General features: G+C 46.3%; 1 protein-coding gene across 1 annotated transcript in view; it reads right to left on the minus strand.

The window, feature by feature from the left end:
- The window catches only part of SLIT3 (slit guidance ligand 3), a 636,316-nt gene that overhangs the window by 128,905 nt on the left and 489,673 nt on the right, over positions 1-17,738 (minus strand). Inside the window, exons 9-10 of the mRNA XM_019028107.3 lie at positions 11,867-12,008; positions 908-979 (exon numbers count right to left, since the gene is read on the minus strand). Of these exons, the coding sequence (XP_018883652.3) occupies positions 908-979; positions 11,867-12,008 (214 nt within the window). The remainder of the gene's footprint in view (positions 1-907; positions 980-11,866; positions 12,009-17,738) is intronic.

A 17,738-nucleotide genomic window follows, 5' to 3' on the forward strand; every position in this document is an offset into this window, starting at 1 on the left:
CAGAGCTAATGGGGATGTAGGGGGTGCTCACATGTTGACCATACCCTCCGAGGCTTCTCATTTCATGCAGGAAGAACAGAAAGTCTGTACCATGGTAAAGGACGCATGTGATCTAGTACCAACTTTTCCAACACAAGCCCCATCCTCTCCCCTCACTTGTTCCACTCCTTGCTATTCCACAAACCATCGACACATGCTCCCTAAGGCCTTTCACTTGCTTTTCCTGCTGCCTGGGACAGTCTTTCCTGAGAGCTCAGGGCTCCCTTCCTTCCTTTCTTTAGGCCACCTGCACATAGAGACCTTCATAGGCACATCTACCTAAAATACACCCTTCCACCATCACTGATACTCTGATTTCTGATATTTGTTTCTTTATTTTCTGTGTTCTCCCACTCGAATGCAAGCTCCGTGAGAGCAGACTTGGTTTCTGTTCACTGCTCTATCCATAGATCCTTGCTTGCAGCAGACATTCACTCGGTATTTGTTATATGAATGTATGCCTGGTTGGAGGGATGTTGGTGACAGTGGTGTAGACAGCAGCAGGGCCACCGTCACATCTCTGCTGAAACTCCTATTTTAGGTCCACATCACTGGAGCCAAGGGACAGTATAAATGGTGAAATGGATTTTCCAGGCTAATTCGTCTCTACCTCCCACACAGATAGTTTTACTTTGCTTTAGTTGGAGAGGCTCTTAGCACTACATGTCCAAGCCCACACACCTCACAATCTTCAGGCAACACTTCCACATCTTACCTCCCAAACTTAGGACAGTGTTCCAGGTCTGAAACAGAACTGCCCAGGAGGAATGGACATGGTCCGTCACCTGGGCAGGTTGCCCACTACACATTGCAAACAACCCTGGAAATTGAAAACATTTGGGCTCATTTCTCCACAGGGGAAACTCACATTCGCTTCAGTTTCTTGTACTGGGTGAAGGCTCCTGCAGGGATGGCTTTGATGGAGTTCTGTTCTAGGCGTCTGGGAAACAGAGCAGAGAAGAGTGAATTAACCATCCACCTGTCAACAAGTGGTCACTGAGGGCTACTGTGTTCTCTGGCCTTAAGGACAGGGAGGTCTTTTTTGTCACAGGTGCACGGTCTGGTTGTGGCAGACCAGACAAAACACTGCAGCAGCCAGAGAACTCAGGTCCTAGTACATGGAGCACCCGTCCAAGGGTCTAACTCTCCTTGGAGAAAGCTGGAAAGGATGATCTTTCCTTGAGGATTTTTGATTCTTGCTTATTATAAACTGCCTTTGGCAGCAGCTGTCTTCTTCAGAGAAAGCTGTAGAAGTAACCAAGCAGAATGCGGAATAAGTCAAAGGGATAAAGAGAAGGAAGAGTAAAAAGAGATGGACCATGGGCCAGCAATGCTTATCTGTCATGGAACCATGTCACTACTCAGTTAAACAGTCAGCCACACTGCTAATGGGGCAGAAATGTCAATGGTTGACTTCATTTCTGAGCTTTTCCATGGGCTGTTTTAATACAGTGCAGGAACAGCCTTAACGTCTTTAGGCTCCCAGCCTGACATTCATCAAACTGGCTCCCTGACATCCTGCAAGGCCCAGGGGCCCAGACTGGACCACTCCCCTGGTCTGCTGCTGGAATCTGTGCCTTTAACCTCTTATGGAGTTTCCTGAAATGCTTCTTCTCCTATTACTTTGAAAGCAACAAGAGACACTGCAGGCCCAGGGCCCAGAACTTCCTTGGAAGAGAAGGGGCCGTGGGGAATGAGTGAGCATTTCCATTCTTTATTCTTTCATCTCTCAAATGACTTCCTGTCACCAAGAACAGGTGTGGTGGGAAAAAGGCATGTGGGGGAGGTGGGGCGCTCTATTAGGGGTGATGAATGGCACCCTGGCCCAGGCTCAGGATCTCATCCTCATCCATCTCCCTTCTCTCCAAGGTGCAGATCTTTTCATCACCCCTCATTTGGCCTTGATGCTCCCCAAACCCTCAGCTGGGAAGACACACAAAAAAGTGTGTGTGGCAGGGGATGTAGTGGGAGCAAAAGGGATAGATGGGAGGAACGGGCTTCCTTGAAGCCTACAGCTAGTGGATGCACATTTCTGGCTGGGATGAACCCATTCATCTTGAAGAGTAATCCCAGCTGTAGAGTGGGGGAGACAGTCGTATTAATTTGTGCCTCTGCGATCTCATCTTCATTGGGGGAACAGAATATTTGTTAACTGGAACTGCTAATGGAGCAGTTTGCCAGCAATTTTCCCATTTCAAACAACATCTCAGCTGCTAATGTGGAATGGTTTGTCAGGCCAACCCATAACACAGACAAATCACTCTCCAGGCAAAAGGAAGGGGGAAAGCAGGGAGAAAGGGGAAAGGCGGGTGAGAGGAGAGAGGGAGTATCAGGACATATCATTCTTGGCTGCCGGATGAATAGAGTCTACAAATGAGACTGCCACGGTCTATTAACAATGCCTTTGTACCCTGCTGGAGGGGGGCGGGGAGTGCACTTTACCGGGAGCACAGTCACAGGCCTGGCTAGCCTGCTCACAGAGAGCCACAAAAGCTTGCCATAGTGTCTCAGAGACTGTGGGCTACTGGATACGGCCACCCACAGAGACAGTAGACTTGAGGCAGCCTGCCTTGCCTGAGAAGTTCCAAGGACATGCTCATTTTCCAGCTGAGCATAGAGTTCAGTAGAGATTTCTTAGCCAAGGCAGCAGCTCCATGGATCTCTGGGGCTGCCAGTCAGGTGGTGCGTGCTCTCCAGGAATCCCGTCATTCACCTGCCACTGTGGCAAGAGATTTCAGCTGGATGATGCCTCCAGGGAAAGCCACTGTCTGTAACAATGGCAACCCCCTCAGTTTTTGCAAGAGGATCCATTGCTCCCAACTGCAGGCCAATGAGCCTATGCAAGTCAGGCCAGCACTGGGTGTGAGGTCTGTGGGCTCTCTATGCAGTTCCTAATCAATTACCCTCCATCTTAATGATGGGTGCAAGAATTGAGGGAGAGACAAATCAAGGAACGTGATGTGACGCTGGCCCCAAGGAGTCTGAGAATCTGATGAGGGAGACCAGCCCAAGAGCATCTCAGAACCAAATTTTATTGCTACCATAATAAACATCAACAGCCATCATTTATGGGGTCTAATTGACTATGTCTATTATCTCTTTTAATCCTTCCACTTGTGAGGTAAACCATATTGGCCCCATTTTGCAGATGAGGAAAAGAAAACCTAGAGGAATCAAATAGCTTGTCCAAAGTGACAGGGCCAGGAATGGGCAGAACTGATATCTCTGTTTCTATCCATTGGATACGCTGCCTCTATATATTTGTGAAAATGGAGGAACTGAAGGGGACTTTCTCAAAGTCACAGAACAGTTTAAGGGATTAGGGCACCAGAGCTCACACACAGAGACGTCACGCAGTCTCTGTGGAAGTAGGTATTCAGGGAAAAGCTGCAGGAGCCCAGAGAGGATGAAATAGAGATGTGAATACACATAAGACATGCAAATGGAGTACAAAGGTGTGGCTTCCAAATGAAGAAAAAAGAATTCCAGGCTTAGCCTGTTAAGCCTGGCAGAGATCTTGCTCTGCATCCTGCACCCCTCACACTTGCTCACTCTGGCTTTTGGTTTTCTTTTCTTCTTCTTCTTCTTCTTCTTTTTTTTTTTTAAGAGACAGAGTGTTGCTCTGTCACCCAGGCTAGAGTGCAGTGGTGTGATCATGACTCACTGCAACCTTGAACGCCTGGGCTCAAGTGATCCTCCCACCTCAGCTTCCTGAGTAGCTAGGACCACAGGCCCATATTACCATGCCTGGCTAATTTTTAACTTTTATTTTTGTAGAGACAGGGGTCTCACTATGTTGGCCAGGCTTATCTCAAACTCCTGGCTTCAAGCAATCTTCCTGCCTCAGCATCCCAAAGTGCTGAGATGACAGGTGTGAGCCACCACGCCTGGCCTGGGTTTCATTCTTGTCTGCAGTTACTCAGCTTCTCAGGCTGTTTTGGGCACTGGCTGAACACCCAGCCCCTCCTGGAGTGCCAAGGCCATTGCATGATGAGGGTCAACCCTGCCCCAGGAGGCAGCAGGAATTTGTCTGCAGTGGGAGCGTGGTTGCGAACAGTTTGTGTACCTTCAATGTAAAGTAAAGGAAAGGGGAGGGATAACCATAACCACCACCACCACCACCAAGAGCTATGATGGATCAGGTGCTTAGTTGTTAGGCACAAGGCTGAGAGTTTCACATGGTTTGTCTAACTTAATAGTTACATTCTATGAGGCAGATCTTATTAGTTATTACCACCTCCACATTAAACATAAGAAAATTGAGGCTCAGAGAGATTAAGTCACTTGCCCAAATTCACAAAGTCAGGGAGAGGTTGAGATGGGTCTCAAAGCCAAGTTCATCTGACTTCAAAGCCCAAACTCTCAATCACCAGGCTTTGCTGAATGCCATTTGGAGCTGAAGGGCCTTCATTTTCTTAGTCCTTTCCAGCTCATCCACAGGGAAAATGGCCCCTTTGTCATGCAAGCAAGGTTGGAAAGTGTGCACACATGTGTGCGTGTTCACATGCAGTCTCTGTGCAGCAGGTACCCCTGGAAGTCTTTGCACTTAGCCTAGTCCTGCAACCTAGAACAAGGATGCAAAGGTCCAGACTCCTAGTGTGAAAAGCTCAATGGAAAGGACAAAAAGAAGCATTCGCATCAGCAAAAACTGTCACATTTAGGGATGTGTCTGAAGCCAACAGCTGATTTAGGTCTCTCTTAACTGGCACATGTGTCTTTCTTTGTCTGGCAAACATTCTTCAGGCTGCAAACTGATTTAATAGAACTAGCATAAAAACAAACATACAAATCAAACATCTGAGTGTCTTCCTGCACCAGCAAAAACAATGGGAACATCTGATGGGGATTTCAGCCATTTGTGCTCTGTATTGATTTGCCCTAGTTCCTCAGATGCTTCCTCAATGATCTGTCATTTGCAAACATGTGACTAAACACAATATATTTCTAGCAATACAGAAGTCAACATGATGCCAGGGAGACTGGCAGGGGCACAGCTGGCACAGGGGCATGTCTGCAAGTCACCTGGTTAAAAGGTCCTGGAGTGTGTGGAAACATTGGTGGTGGTGGTGGTGGTGATAATATGATGAACATTTACCATTTATTGAGGGCTTTTGATATGTCAGATACTGTCTTCCTTGCACACTGGCTCAAATTATTTTTTTCAACAGTACTATGAACCAAGTAGTATTATTAATATACTCATTTTACAGATGAGGAAATAATGGTACGAAGAGGTCAATTTTCCTAAGGTCAGGTAGCTAGTGAATAGTGGAGCCTGAATTTGAATCCAGGTTGGTCTGGTTGAAGTCCCTGTGTTCTTAACCCTTAGGCTATCCTGCCTCCCACCCAGAAGCCACTTTTGTGGTTTCTTAACTCTTTCCCATCTCTCTCAGCCTTCCTTGACTTGGGAACTCTTGTTAGGATGTCCAGATCACGCTGAAGGAAGGAAGCCCCATGTTTATTCTTCCTTTAAGTCATCCTGGGCCAGTTGGTTGGACCAGACAACTTAGACCCCAAAGGTTCAGTTCCTGATGCTTCCCTAAGCTGGAAGAAGGCTAAAAAGGAAGGTTCCTTTCAAGGTTATGCTCTGGGCCCACCTTCTGGGGCAGTCCCTTTCTGGCCTCTCTCTTTCTTTACCATTGGTCCTCATGGTTCTTCAGAAAGGTAGATTGTTGGCTGGGCGCGGTGGCTCACGCCTGTAATCCCACCACTTTGGGAGGCTGAGGCAGTTGGATCACCTGAGGTCAGGAGTTTGAGACCAGCCTGGCCAACATGGTGAAACCCATCTCTACTAAAAATACAAAAAATTAGCTGGGCATGGTGGTGGGTGTCTGTAATCCCAGCTACTTGGGAGGCTGAGATAGGAGAATCACTTGAACCTGGGAGGCGGAGGTTGCAGTGAGCCAAGATCACACCATTGCACTCTAGCCTGGGCAATGAGAGCAAAATTCTGTCTCAAAAAAAAAAGAAAGAAAGAAAGGTAGAGTGTATTAGACTCTCCCATCCAGTTTTTACATGTTTGATCCATAGAGAAGATGAGGAATGTAGGCATATCTGAGAAAAGCCATTCCCAACCTGTGCTGTGTGTAGACACCTGGTATTGCCTACAGAAAGCAGAGGTACAGACACAGCACAGAGCCAGATTTGCTTTGCTTATTCTGTGCATGTGCTCAGATGCCACAGAGGAAATTATTTTTTTGTCTTAGAAAAAAATGGGTGAAGAATTGCATGGGAAGTTGAGACTAAATCATTCTGTGATGACACACACATATACATGTGCAGATGTTTTTGCTTTTTACATTCTTTTTAGTAGCTTCCAAACAGTGCAGTGTGCTCACTTTCTCCATGTTATGTTATTTAATCTTCATGGGAGATTTCTAGGTAGGTATGATGACCCCCTTTATGCAAAGTGGGGAACTGAATGAGGCATGAAGATGTTAAGGAATGTGCTTAAAGTAAGAGGCAGAACAAGGATTCAAACCCCCAAGTGTGGATCCCAATGCTCTGTTCCCAGTCACTCTGTCTGATCAGCTTCTCCTTCGTACCGCCTGCTCCCATCCCACCCTATCACCCCTCCTTCCATGTGACAGTCCCTTACATGGAAACCTGGTGCTCTCGGAAAATCCAAGAGTCACTGATGTCCATGATTTCTAGAACATTCCAGCTCTCTGGTTCTGTTTGCTGGTTTGTTTTGTTGTGTTTTTAATTCTGTGTGTCTTTTAAACCCCCTGGTGGCTGGTAAGAATGGAATATTTGCTGTTGTTAAGCGGCTGCCTCCCTATCTCAGAGAGACACTGTGGTTAAGGGGAGGCAGGGTGAAAACTGGGGCTATTTCCCCTGCCAGATGCTCTCACTTATGACTGGACACGGAAGCCTGTCCATAGCCCTTCTTCATGGAAGACATTTAGCTTCCATAGCAGAAGATATGAGACATGGGATACCACCATGGGGAGATACAGAGCACAAGTGGAAGAAGATGGGACTCTAAAGACAGATGGTCCCTCCAGAGCTTTTGAAGACTCATGAGGGCGTCTGAAGACCACAGAGCAGAGGAACATGTGGGTCTCTGGGGCTTCCCATAATCAAAACCTGCTGGAAGCCAGAGCTGGTTCAGAGAACCGACAGGGTGCAGTGAGAACGGTGCCATCGGTGGGAGCTCAGCTTCGAAGAAAATCTGCAGTGAATCATCATCTCACTGTGGGTTCTCTGGAAGAAAACTATTTTTAGAGGAATTGGCTCTGGTATTCGGGGACACCAGCACACACTCCTCTGAGCTGCTTTGGCTTTGCAGAACACTGAAGAGAGTCTGCGAGACTGTTTTGCATGAGAGATAGGCAACCCCCTCCCCTTACCCTAAAGTTGGGGAGTGCAGAGCCCCTCCCAAGGTTAAGACAATTTAAGAGAATCACTAGTAGCTAAGGATTGAGAAGAGGGAGTGGAGCGCTTAACACACTACCAAGCATTCCTAAGGAGAAAGTACAAATCTGAATTATATGGGTGGCCATGGACAAGGAGTGGAATTCTCAATAAGAAAAAAAAAAAAAAAGCCACATTTGGATGTCTTTGGAATGATAAATCAGATAACTCCTATTCATCCTGGGGTGCATCCTGCTGTTTCAACTCTCTGCTCCCTTTTTTCTCATCTTCCCACCCATCTGCTGACCTCTCACATGGTAGAAGACTTTTAGGCCATCACACAGGTCCCCAGGTACATGGAAGAAGCAGGATCCCCCCTCCAACCTGCTCTCAAGTTCTCTCTTACATGTCACCTCTCGAACTGCCCTATCCAGCCATAGAAACTTGCTGCCTCTGCTTTAATTTTTCAGTTTCATTTTATCACAGAGGAGGAGGAGGCAAGCACAGCAAGAAAAGTCCTCGGCAATCCATCTGGTAGACCGTGGGTGCCCAATACACAGGGGCAGTCTTATCTACATATATGAATACATTTGCATGAAGATGAGCTACTCCCAGGTTCAAGTCATAATGCAAGTGGCTAGCCTAGTTCCAGAACCTATTCTCTCAACCATAACCCTTCAAAGAACTGACCTATGTTTATGGAGGGATCTTTTGTGTAGGTAGCTCCAGCTCCTAGGATGTGGTTTCTAACCATTGTCATCATCCTAATAAAGGTCGTGGTGATAGTTGTAGTAGTTGCCAGTATGAACTAACAACAAGCATTGTTAATATTGTATATCCTATGGACCAGACACAATGCTAAGCATTTTACTATATTCGTTCACCTAACTTTCGTAAGAACCAGTAAGGAGGTGCCATTAGCCTCTGCGTTTTGCAACTGAGGAAACCAAGGCTCAGAAAAGTTATCTGCCCGTGGCTACAAGGCAGAGCCAAAGCTGGAATGTATGTCTGCTGGGATCCACAGTCTATACTCTTAACCTCTTGGTTGTTTGTCTCTGCTTATTTCTGGAAACACTCTAGCTAGGATGATCATTCTCAGACTTTTGGATTTCAAAGACTAGGTGGTGACAAGACCTTTTATTTTGCCAATTATGGCAATCTGTGTGTGTCTACTATACGATACACTTAAGTATAATTATACAATAATTACACACAGATAACACACAGGGACTACTCTGTCTTCAGTGGTTATCATTTTATAAAATAAAAGACATTTTTAAAAACAATGATAACAAAATAAGGAAGTCCAAAAACTGAAAGGATGCTCCTTTAAACTGAATATTTTTGCTCAATAGAAAAATATCACATTGTTCTTGTTTTTCTCACTTTACCTGATATCAGAGAAAAACTCAGTCATAATAGACAGGCTTTTGGCAATTACTGTTCTAGCTTGTCAATGTCGCTTTTACAATTCAACACATCCAGGTGTGAGTCCAACCTTCCAGGTATGGTCTGGCCTGCACAGAGCCCACCTCTGATGTTGTTATCTGCAATTTCTGTCTCCTGGAGAGCTAAGCTGTGTATCCACGAGGTCCAAACTGAGAGTATAGAGATGTGAAGTGGAAGGGGGGTGGCAGGCCCAGAGCCTCTCAATCAGGGCTGGGGTGGACTCACTGGCTACAGCCTGGCTACCTGGACTGGACTCTTTCATCAGACTGCAGTTTGGGAACCTAGCCGAGGGACGATCTGTGGCTGCCAAAGAGAAAAAAACCTGGCAGATGGAAGGAGAAAAGAATAAGGTAGGGCAGGGAAGGAAAGGAACGATCCATAGGAATCTGAAATGAGATGAGAGCTGGCAGGAATTCTGTCCTGAACATCCACTGTGGGAGGGCCAGAGGCTCACTGTGGCATGGATGTTGAGGGAGGGGAAGTGAAGGTTAACTGGGTGGAGAAGAGGTGGGCAGAGTGGGGAAGAGAAGTGGGAAGACCATGGGTAGCGCAAGGGAGAGAAGGGGAGAAATGCATCAAGAGAGGGAGAAAATGATGAAGGGGAGGGCGGGCACGGTGGCTCATACCTGTAATCCCAGAACTTTAGGAGGCCGAGGCGGGTGCATCACCTGAGGTCAGGAGTTCAAGACCAGCCTGGCCAACATGATAAAACCCCATCTCTACTAAAAGTACAAAAAAATTTGCTGGGTGTGGTGGCAGGCACCTATAATCCCAGCTACTTCGGGAGGCTGAGGCAGGAGAATCGCTTGAACCCAGGAGGCGGAGGTTGCAGTGAGCCAAGATTGTGTCATTGTACTCCAGCCTGGGTGAGAAGAGTGAAACTCTGTCTCAAAAAAAAAAAAAAAAAAAAAAAAAAAATGAAAGGGAAACAGTGCAAAAAGGAAAGAGAGCAAGGATAGGAAAGAGGAGGAATGATGGAAGGAGGGAGATATTTAAAGTAAATTAGATAGTATGTTGGAAGGCCGTAGGGGGAGCAGGAGAAGTAGGTGAGGACTAAGTAGATTCCGTAGAGGGAGAGCTCTCTAAAGCTAGAGCACTGGACCACAGGGACTGAAGGAGAGGTGCATTAAAACCCTAAGGGAATGAATTGTCAGTATTTGTGGAAAGGAAGGTGGAGGGCCGCAGAAGGCAGAGAGGGCAGGCAGAAAGGACCCTTTACTGACCAGCTCCTGCCTGCCAGAGGGTGCAGAGGCATGGGTTGTGTCTACTATGGCTGGAAAATGGGACTGTAAAGGAATCAAAGGAAAGCTGGCAAAGTAGGTGAAGAAAGAAGAAGCGAAGTCTCCACTCCACTGTGGTAAGTCGTATGCTCCTTCCCGTTCCAATCAAGGTAAAGCCAAAGTCTTTAAAACGTCCCAGGATGCGGCCCCTCCTTACCTCTCGGATCTCATCCCCTGTTACCATCCCTTGTGTCTACTCTACTCCAGCCACACTGGCCTTCTGGAGCATCAGGCCCACTCCAGCCTCAGGGCCTTTGCACATGCGATTCCCTCAACCTATAATACTCTTCCTCCAGATAGCCATTTGGTTCTCTCGCTTATTTCATGTCCTTTTCTTGTTTTATTTTTCTCCACAGAACCTACCTTCTGACATGTTATCTAACTTATTTTACTTTGTTGCTTGTTTATCCCCTCCATCACTAGAATGCAAGTGTCACACAGGCAGAAATGTGTCTGTTTTGTTTGTTTCTGTCTTTCCAAGCACAGAACAATGATAGGAAAATAGTGGGCTCACAACAGATGTTTACTGAATGAATACAAGAATGAATGAAGGAGTCAATGGTCATCAATTGGAATGCATTGGGAACAGAAGGGCACACACAGGGAAGGGGAGGAGGGGGAAGAGGAGGAGGAGGAAGAGGAGGAAAGAAGAAAGGGGGGAGATTACGACAAAGCAGAAAGGCAAGGGGAATATGTATCTTTTATTTGGAGGGATTTTACCTAATGATGTTCTCAGTAGAAGGGCTCCATATAATGATCTTTTTAATCAAGCCAACTAAAGGTGAAGGCAAAAAAATGAAAACAACTGTCGCTATTTAAAGAGTAATCTTGAGGTCAGTGTTGACTGGCCCTCTACTCATTTTAGAATGAGATACTGGCCATTTTCTAATGTATGAGGGGAGAGTGGACTAGACCGAACTATGTGGACAAACACATTTTACTGGAATTTTTGACATTCATTTATACACAGAGACAAACACAATCTTGTGTCGTTACCTAAAAACGATCTAATCTAGAGGACAAAAATCAGATCTGAGATAATTAAGAGCTCAGTCCCCCTCTCAGATAATGGTAGCTAAGAAATGAGTGAATCATTTGTTTACGTCCCACCACTTCCACCACTATTTTACAGAGTACCTGCCCACGTGCTGAGGACTGTATGAAGGGCTCCATGTGTAGTATTACATTTAGTTTTCACAATGACCCACCGAGGTGTCATACTATAATTATCACATTAATATAGGTGAGAAAACAAAGGATGAAGGAGACATTATTTTACCTGAAGTCACACAGCTAGTAAACGGTATGGCCAGGATACAAATACAGTGTGACTCTAAGGGGAGTTTGCAAACTCATTGGGAAGGGCCAGAGAGAACATACTTTTTAGGCCTTGTGGGCCATGCAGTCTTCTGTGACAGCTGCTCAATACTGCCATATAAGACCAGCCACAGGCAGGACACATATAAATGGATGTGGAGGTATTCAAAAACATTTACAAAAATAGGCGGTGGGAACCCCTGGCCCTAGGCTATAGCTTGCTGATTCTGATCTCGAGTCTATGCTCTTGACCACCAAGCTATCATAGCTGGGAAAGTGTGGAAGGACAGCAAAGAGATTCCTGAGTGTTTTTAATGGTCAGCTCCAACAGCCCCACACGGTGATGGCCTAGTGGGTGATCGGCTGGGACAGGGAGCTGAATTCGCCAGCGACAGTTGTCGGGGGTGTCAGACAGGTGCACTTACATTTCGACGATGCCCTCTGGCAAGTTGGCAGGAATCTCCATCAAGCCCTTTCCTCGACAGTCCACGATGTTATTGCTGCATGTGCAGGGCGAAGGGCAGGAGATGGAGTTGGCATTGCAGGATGGGGGCTCCGAGTGGGGGGCTGTGGAGCCAAGACACAACGGTCAACTTATGTCAGTGTCAGGAGCTGCCTGGGCTTCTGTGTCCTTAACCAGCATCCTAAGGGTAAAGCATGACCTGACAGCCATCTGAGAAATGATCACCAGCTGACATATCCCTTCACCTGGGAGACACAGGTGCCACAGGCTAAATATTCAGCAAAGAGGAGAGAGTCTGACCTTGACCTCACTGTTTGAGTTGCTCCACCTGCTCTGTTATCCTGTCATCTCCATCTTTTGGAGAAAGAGGGGCCCTCAGAGTCAGTCACACATGAAAATATGCTGCTAGAATCCAAAGAGCATATGATGGGACCACTTTCCCAGGATGCGTCCTGGGGTTTTAGCTGGTATTGGACGCTGAGTGTAAACATAGCTTTTAGACCTTTCTCTAGTGGCTGCAAGCCACGGGGCTATCAAAACCAAGTGGCAGAATGTCCCCATTTGCGGCATTGATGTTGTCAAAGTGTTAATACCCCCACCAGCAGCTACACCCAAGGCATTTCCAAATGGCTTCTATGTCCAGGGAACATACAAATAAAAGCTATCTCACCTGAAAAAAAGGTGATTAAGTTACTACAGATTTTGAAGCCAGCTGTTAATTTTGTTTGAGGTGAGAATCAGTGTGAATTTCAAGCAAAGTGACAGAAAGCCAAGCAAATAGTACCTAAGGAGCTCATTTAGAAAGCCAAATGTAGATAGACATATCCATTACTAACCCAACTCAAGATTCAAAGAGTCACCAGGAATCTAAATCACTTTCTGTGGTGGTCACATTAAATCCTGAATACAAGAAGTAAATGCAAATGTTTTAAGGACATTGTAAACATTTGCATGCTATGACTATTCCCTCAAAGCGAGGTAAGACTCTTAATCATATGGTTAGCTTTCCAAATGTGGATTTTTCGGTCCAAAACAGAAGCCCAACCCCACATCCCTCCCAGGACCTCATCCTACTGCTGCTGGATCCAGCCAACGGGGGTTATTTCAATGTCTTTCCAGATTGTCCTCTCAGGGAAAAGAGCCATGACTGAGACCAAACTTAGATGAGGTCTGCGGATTGCCTCACTGCTTGGACATGGGGCCTCTGGCTGGGGGCTCTTAATTGTAGATTAAACACAGAACACGAAAAAAAGTCTGCAGGGAAAAAGTGATTTTTGGTTTGGCCCCTGTTCACTGGAGAAACTGAGTCTAGGAAGCCAGAGTGGGTCTAGCTATAGGGGTTGAGCCAGACGACCAGCCGAGCCTGGTGTCCCGTTTGGACGCTGAGGCTTCAAACAGAAGCCTCATGTTCGATAGTCCTCATGGCCCCAAGGGTGGATCCTCCTGCAGGGGCTCCAGTTGACATCTACAGCTTAATTTGGAACGTTTACCTCCCCACAAAGTGCCAGCCCAATGACCAAAGATTCTTATTTCCCTCGACCTCACTTACATATACACAAAACAAAAACTGAAAAAATGGCCTCATAGTGGGGATGTTTGAGAAAATATTCTTGTCCAGGGTACATGGACCTCAAAGTTGCCAGTGCTACACAAGTGGATCTAATGGAGACCATGGAAAATGCCAGAAAGATGATGACTTACACTGAATTCCCAGCTGGAACATTCTCCTAGAGAGAGTGGTGATGCTGGCCTTGTTCCAAACTGGGAAAGCCTTTATACTTCTGAGAAAGTGGCAACCACAGAGAGCCAACCTGTAAGAGCCTCAGCTCAGGAATGGGAGAGTATTGTGGCTGAGAATGTGGGCTCTGGGTCCTACTGCCTCTATCTGATTCCTGGTTCTATCATTTCATCATTATTTCCCTGTGCCTCAGTTTTCCCATCTGTAAAATGGGGAAAATAACAATACTTATTTCATAGCATGGTTTTGTTGTGAAGGCAAAGGTAGGTAATGCCTGAGATGTCTTTATTAGCATACACGGCACAGGGTAAGAGTTTGGTAATGTTCGTTGTTATTATTGGGCCTGCTCTGCTACAAATTGTTTGTAAGACCTTTGGCAAGTCACAGTACCTCTCTCTGAGCTTTTTTTGGTACCATGTCAGTGAATAAGGAGTTTGGATTGCATGATTACTGAAGTTCTTTCTGGGAAGGAGTGAAAATACCTAACATCTTTACCTCCCCTGCTCCACCTCTCTTTGCAGACAGCAAAGGGAATTCTACAGTGTGAAAGGCTCCCATCCCATCACCCACATCGAAGGGAGGTTGGGAGCAGTTGGCCTCAGATGTCAGGGTGTTTGAAGTACAGATGGCGTTCCCTAAAGAAAACTGCGGAGCCTGGCCTTCCACATCAAGAGGAGAGCACACCTGACAAAGCCAGGGAGAAACCCCACACTTGGGACACCTTCCTGTTTGGAAATGTCAGGAATGGGAGTCTGAACTCTTGCATTTTCCATCTGTTCAGGTGGAGGGACTGGATGGCCCTCCCTCTTTTGATCTGTGAAATATTACTTGAATGGGGTGTGTTGGAAAAGGGGAAAGAAAGGTATCATATTCAAGGGCTTATAATGGCGGTGGAAGTTCTAACATGGAATTCTTCCTAAAGTACCCCTTTCTGACTTCCAGGCTGAAATTAATTCTGTTCTAAACCAGACCCAGGGCACAGCCTTGAGTCCCTCTGGGAAGTGGCTGGGTCTTCCGCAGGGTGACTCCCATTCTGTTTGGCAGTGTGTGCTACATTTCAAGGGATGCTGTCAAGGCAAAAAAAGTCTTTGAAAAAGATTCCTTAACCAGGTCACTAACAACACCTTTAATTAGGGAGAGAGAAACAATGGTAATTATAGCCTCTGATAGCACCCTGGGCTGGCAGCTCACCAGCCAGGCATTCGCACATGGTGAGGACGTTACCTTCCTGTTTAAACAAAACACTTCTGGCTTACAATGAGGTTGAAAGATGGGTTCATTTTCCCTAGAAACATTCTCCTGTGATCGATGCCAGTGGACCAAGCCCATTCCCTGTGGGCCACGGAGAGCTAGATGGCAGAAGTCCCTCCACTTTGCTCCCTGTCTGGACTGAGATTGGAATGTAAATTCCATAATGGCAGTGGTGTTTTCGGTCTTAATCACTGGTGTACTCTCAGTGCCTAAAACAGGGCTCCATACAAAACACGGACCCATAAGCATACCTTGGCTAAATGAGAAGATAAGTACATAAGGACACTCGCCCAGAAGCCTGGCACATGTGGAGGGGCTAAATGTCACAAAGCTACAGAGGTGAGTGTTCCTTCTGGAAGGGCCCTGAGGAAAGCTTCCTGAGTTTTGAGTGCCTGGCCTCTGGTAGGTAGGATGAGCTGTAGAATGGGGAGGTGGAGTGGCCGTGGGAGATGGGACTCTGTCTGCAGCTCTCTTCTTTCCACCACAGCTTTCCATGCTGGCAAAATCACTTGTCCAAGTCACCTGGGGCCCCTCTGAGCCTATCTCACTTGCACAAGCCAGGGTGTCCTAAGCAGTCTACTGAGCTCTGTCAGCAAATCCACCCCTTCCAGCCCTTACTGTCCACACATGTTGGGGAAGGTAGAGGCAGTGGATTTCCAAGGAGGACAAAGTAAGGAAACACCTACCTTTTTACCCAGCAAATTATATGACTGTAAGTTGGGAAACAGAGAGGAATGGGAATAGCAATTTTATATTGGGATAGAAGGAATCACTCTCTATATCTCTGATGAAAGCATCTGTCTGCATGCACATGTGTGTTCCTCTTGTACAGCATGCTCTTATGGTGGTCTCATGACCCACACTGTCCTTGAGTGAGCCTATGTACTGGCAAGGAAGGTGGCCTTAACTCAGAGCACAGTGATGCACCAGGCTATAGAACCCCTGTTATAAGATGTTTTGATTAGGAGCATGTGGACTTGCTCTGCATGTCTTCATTTTTAAATAAGTGTCCACACTATCTGCTCTTGGAGCTCTCTCAGTGACACTAAAATGCTGCTCTGCTGGGGTGGATTTCTTCTCCAGAAAAGGGGGCTGAGGATGTGGCTCAAGTACGCGTCTCCCCTCTGGGGGGGTCTTGGTCACCGCTTCGGCTCTGGGCTCTCCATCTGAAGCCAAAGCTGTCTTTGTGCCAAACGGGGCAGAAACTACAATTCCTAACCTTCAGATGTCTTTAAGGCCCCCTGGACCATGGCCTGATGACTTCAAGGGGGACAGAGCAGAACCTGGGAGAATGGAGGCCCCTCCCAGCTCCTCACTGATCATCAGTGGTGCTGCCTCCGGTCCAGGGAACACTCAAGTGAGTGAGAGGGGAGGGATGCGTCTCCAGCCCAAACTCTCACAGGGAAAGTCCCTGCGGCTGCTTGCCTGGGTATTGTGCCCAGTATCCCATCTCTGCTGCTTGTATAACTCCCCCTGAAGTTATCAGAGGGAAGAAAGACTGAGCCATAACCAGGGACCTGCCTCCTGCCCAGCCACATTGTTCTTCTCCTAAATGGTAAAATGGGGATGATTATCATGGTGAAAGCAAAAGGTCCTAACTTGCCTGCTGAGATGAGTGGGAAAAAGACCACCAAATTTCAGACTTAGATGGGCCCATGGAGATGGCAAGGAAAGAGAAGCCCTGAGAGAGGAGGGGACTTGCCCAAGGACACAGTGGGGTCCAGACTAAGAGTAGCCATCAGTCTCGTAATAGCAACTAACATGTATTCAATGTGTACTATGTGCCAGACACTGCATTGAGTGTTCTGTATATATTATCTCACTTGATCCTCATAAAACCCATGATTTAGGTTCCATTCTTTTTTTCCCCCTTAGCATGAGATGAGGAAACTGAATAGGGGGTTAAGCAAACTGTCCAAGATCATAAAGCTAGTGAACAACAATGTTTTAATGTTTAGCCCTATGCTCTTCTTTCTGTCTGCTCTGCCAAAAGGAACCCCAAATTCCTCTATTTATTGCCATGAAATTGAAAACCATCAGAGCCTTGGAATCTCAAGAGGTAGGAAGAGCAGGCTCAGGGACCGAGACACAGGTTGTGTAAGCTACACTAGAGATGATCAAACACTGTTGTGTTAGAGCTGTGTTTCTTTCTTTCCATCTTTAAAAAACCTCATCCACAATGAGCTATCACCCCATCCCAGTTTGAATGGTTATTACCAAAAAGACAAAAAATAACAAATGCTGGCACCAATGTGGAGAAAGGGGAACTCTTATACACTGTTGGTGAGAATGTCAATTAGGACAGCTACAACGGAAAACAGTATGGAGGTTCCTCATAAAATTCAAAACAGAAGTACCATATTCAACAATTCTACTACTGGGTACATATCCAAGGGAAATGAAATCATTGTGTTGGTGAGGTATCTGCACTCCCATGTTCATTGCAGCATTAGTCACAGTAACCAAGATATGGGATCAACCTGTGTTCATCAGTGAATGAATGGATACAGACAATGTGCTGTATATACACAGTGGAATACTATTCAGCCATAAAATATCCTGTCATTTGTAGCAACATGGATGGAACCAGAGGACGTTATGTTAGGTGAAATAAGCCAGACACAGAAGACAAAATACCACATGATCTAAGTTATATGTGGAATCTAAAAAAGTTGATCTCATAGAAGTAGAAAGTAGAATGGTGCTTACCAGGGCCTGGGGAGGGTATTCGGGAGGAGGACATAGGGAGAGACTGATCCGCATGTATGAAGTTATGGTTAGAGAGGAGTGAGTTGTGGTGTTCTAGTGCCCAGTAGGGTGACTACAGTTAACAATATTGTGTTGC

The sequence above is a fragment of the Gorilla gorilla genome, chromosome 4 (genome assembly GCF_029281585.2).
Source record: "Gorilla gorilla gorilla isolate KB3781 chromosome 4, NHGRI_mGorGor1-v2.1_pri, whole genome shotgun sequence".
In the NCBI taxonomy this organism is placed as follows: Eukaryota; Metazoa; Chordata; class Mammalia; order Primates; family Hominidae; genus Gorilla; species Gorilla gorilla.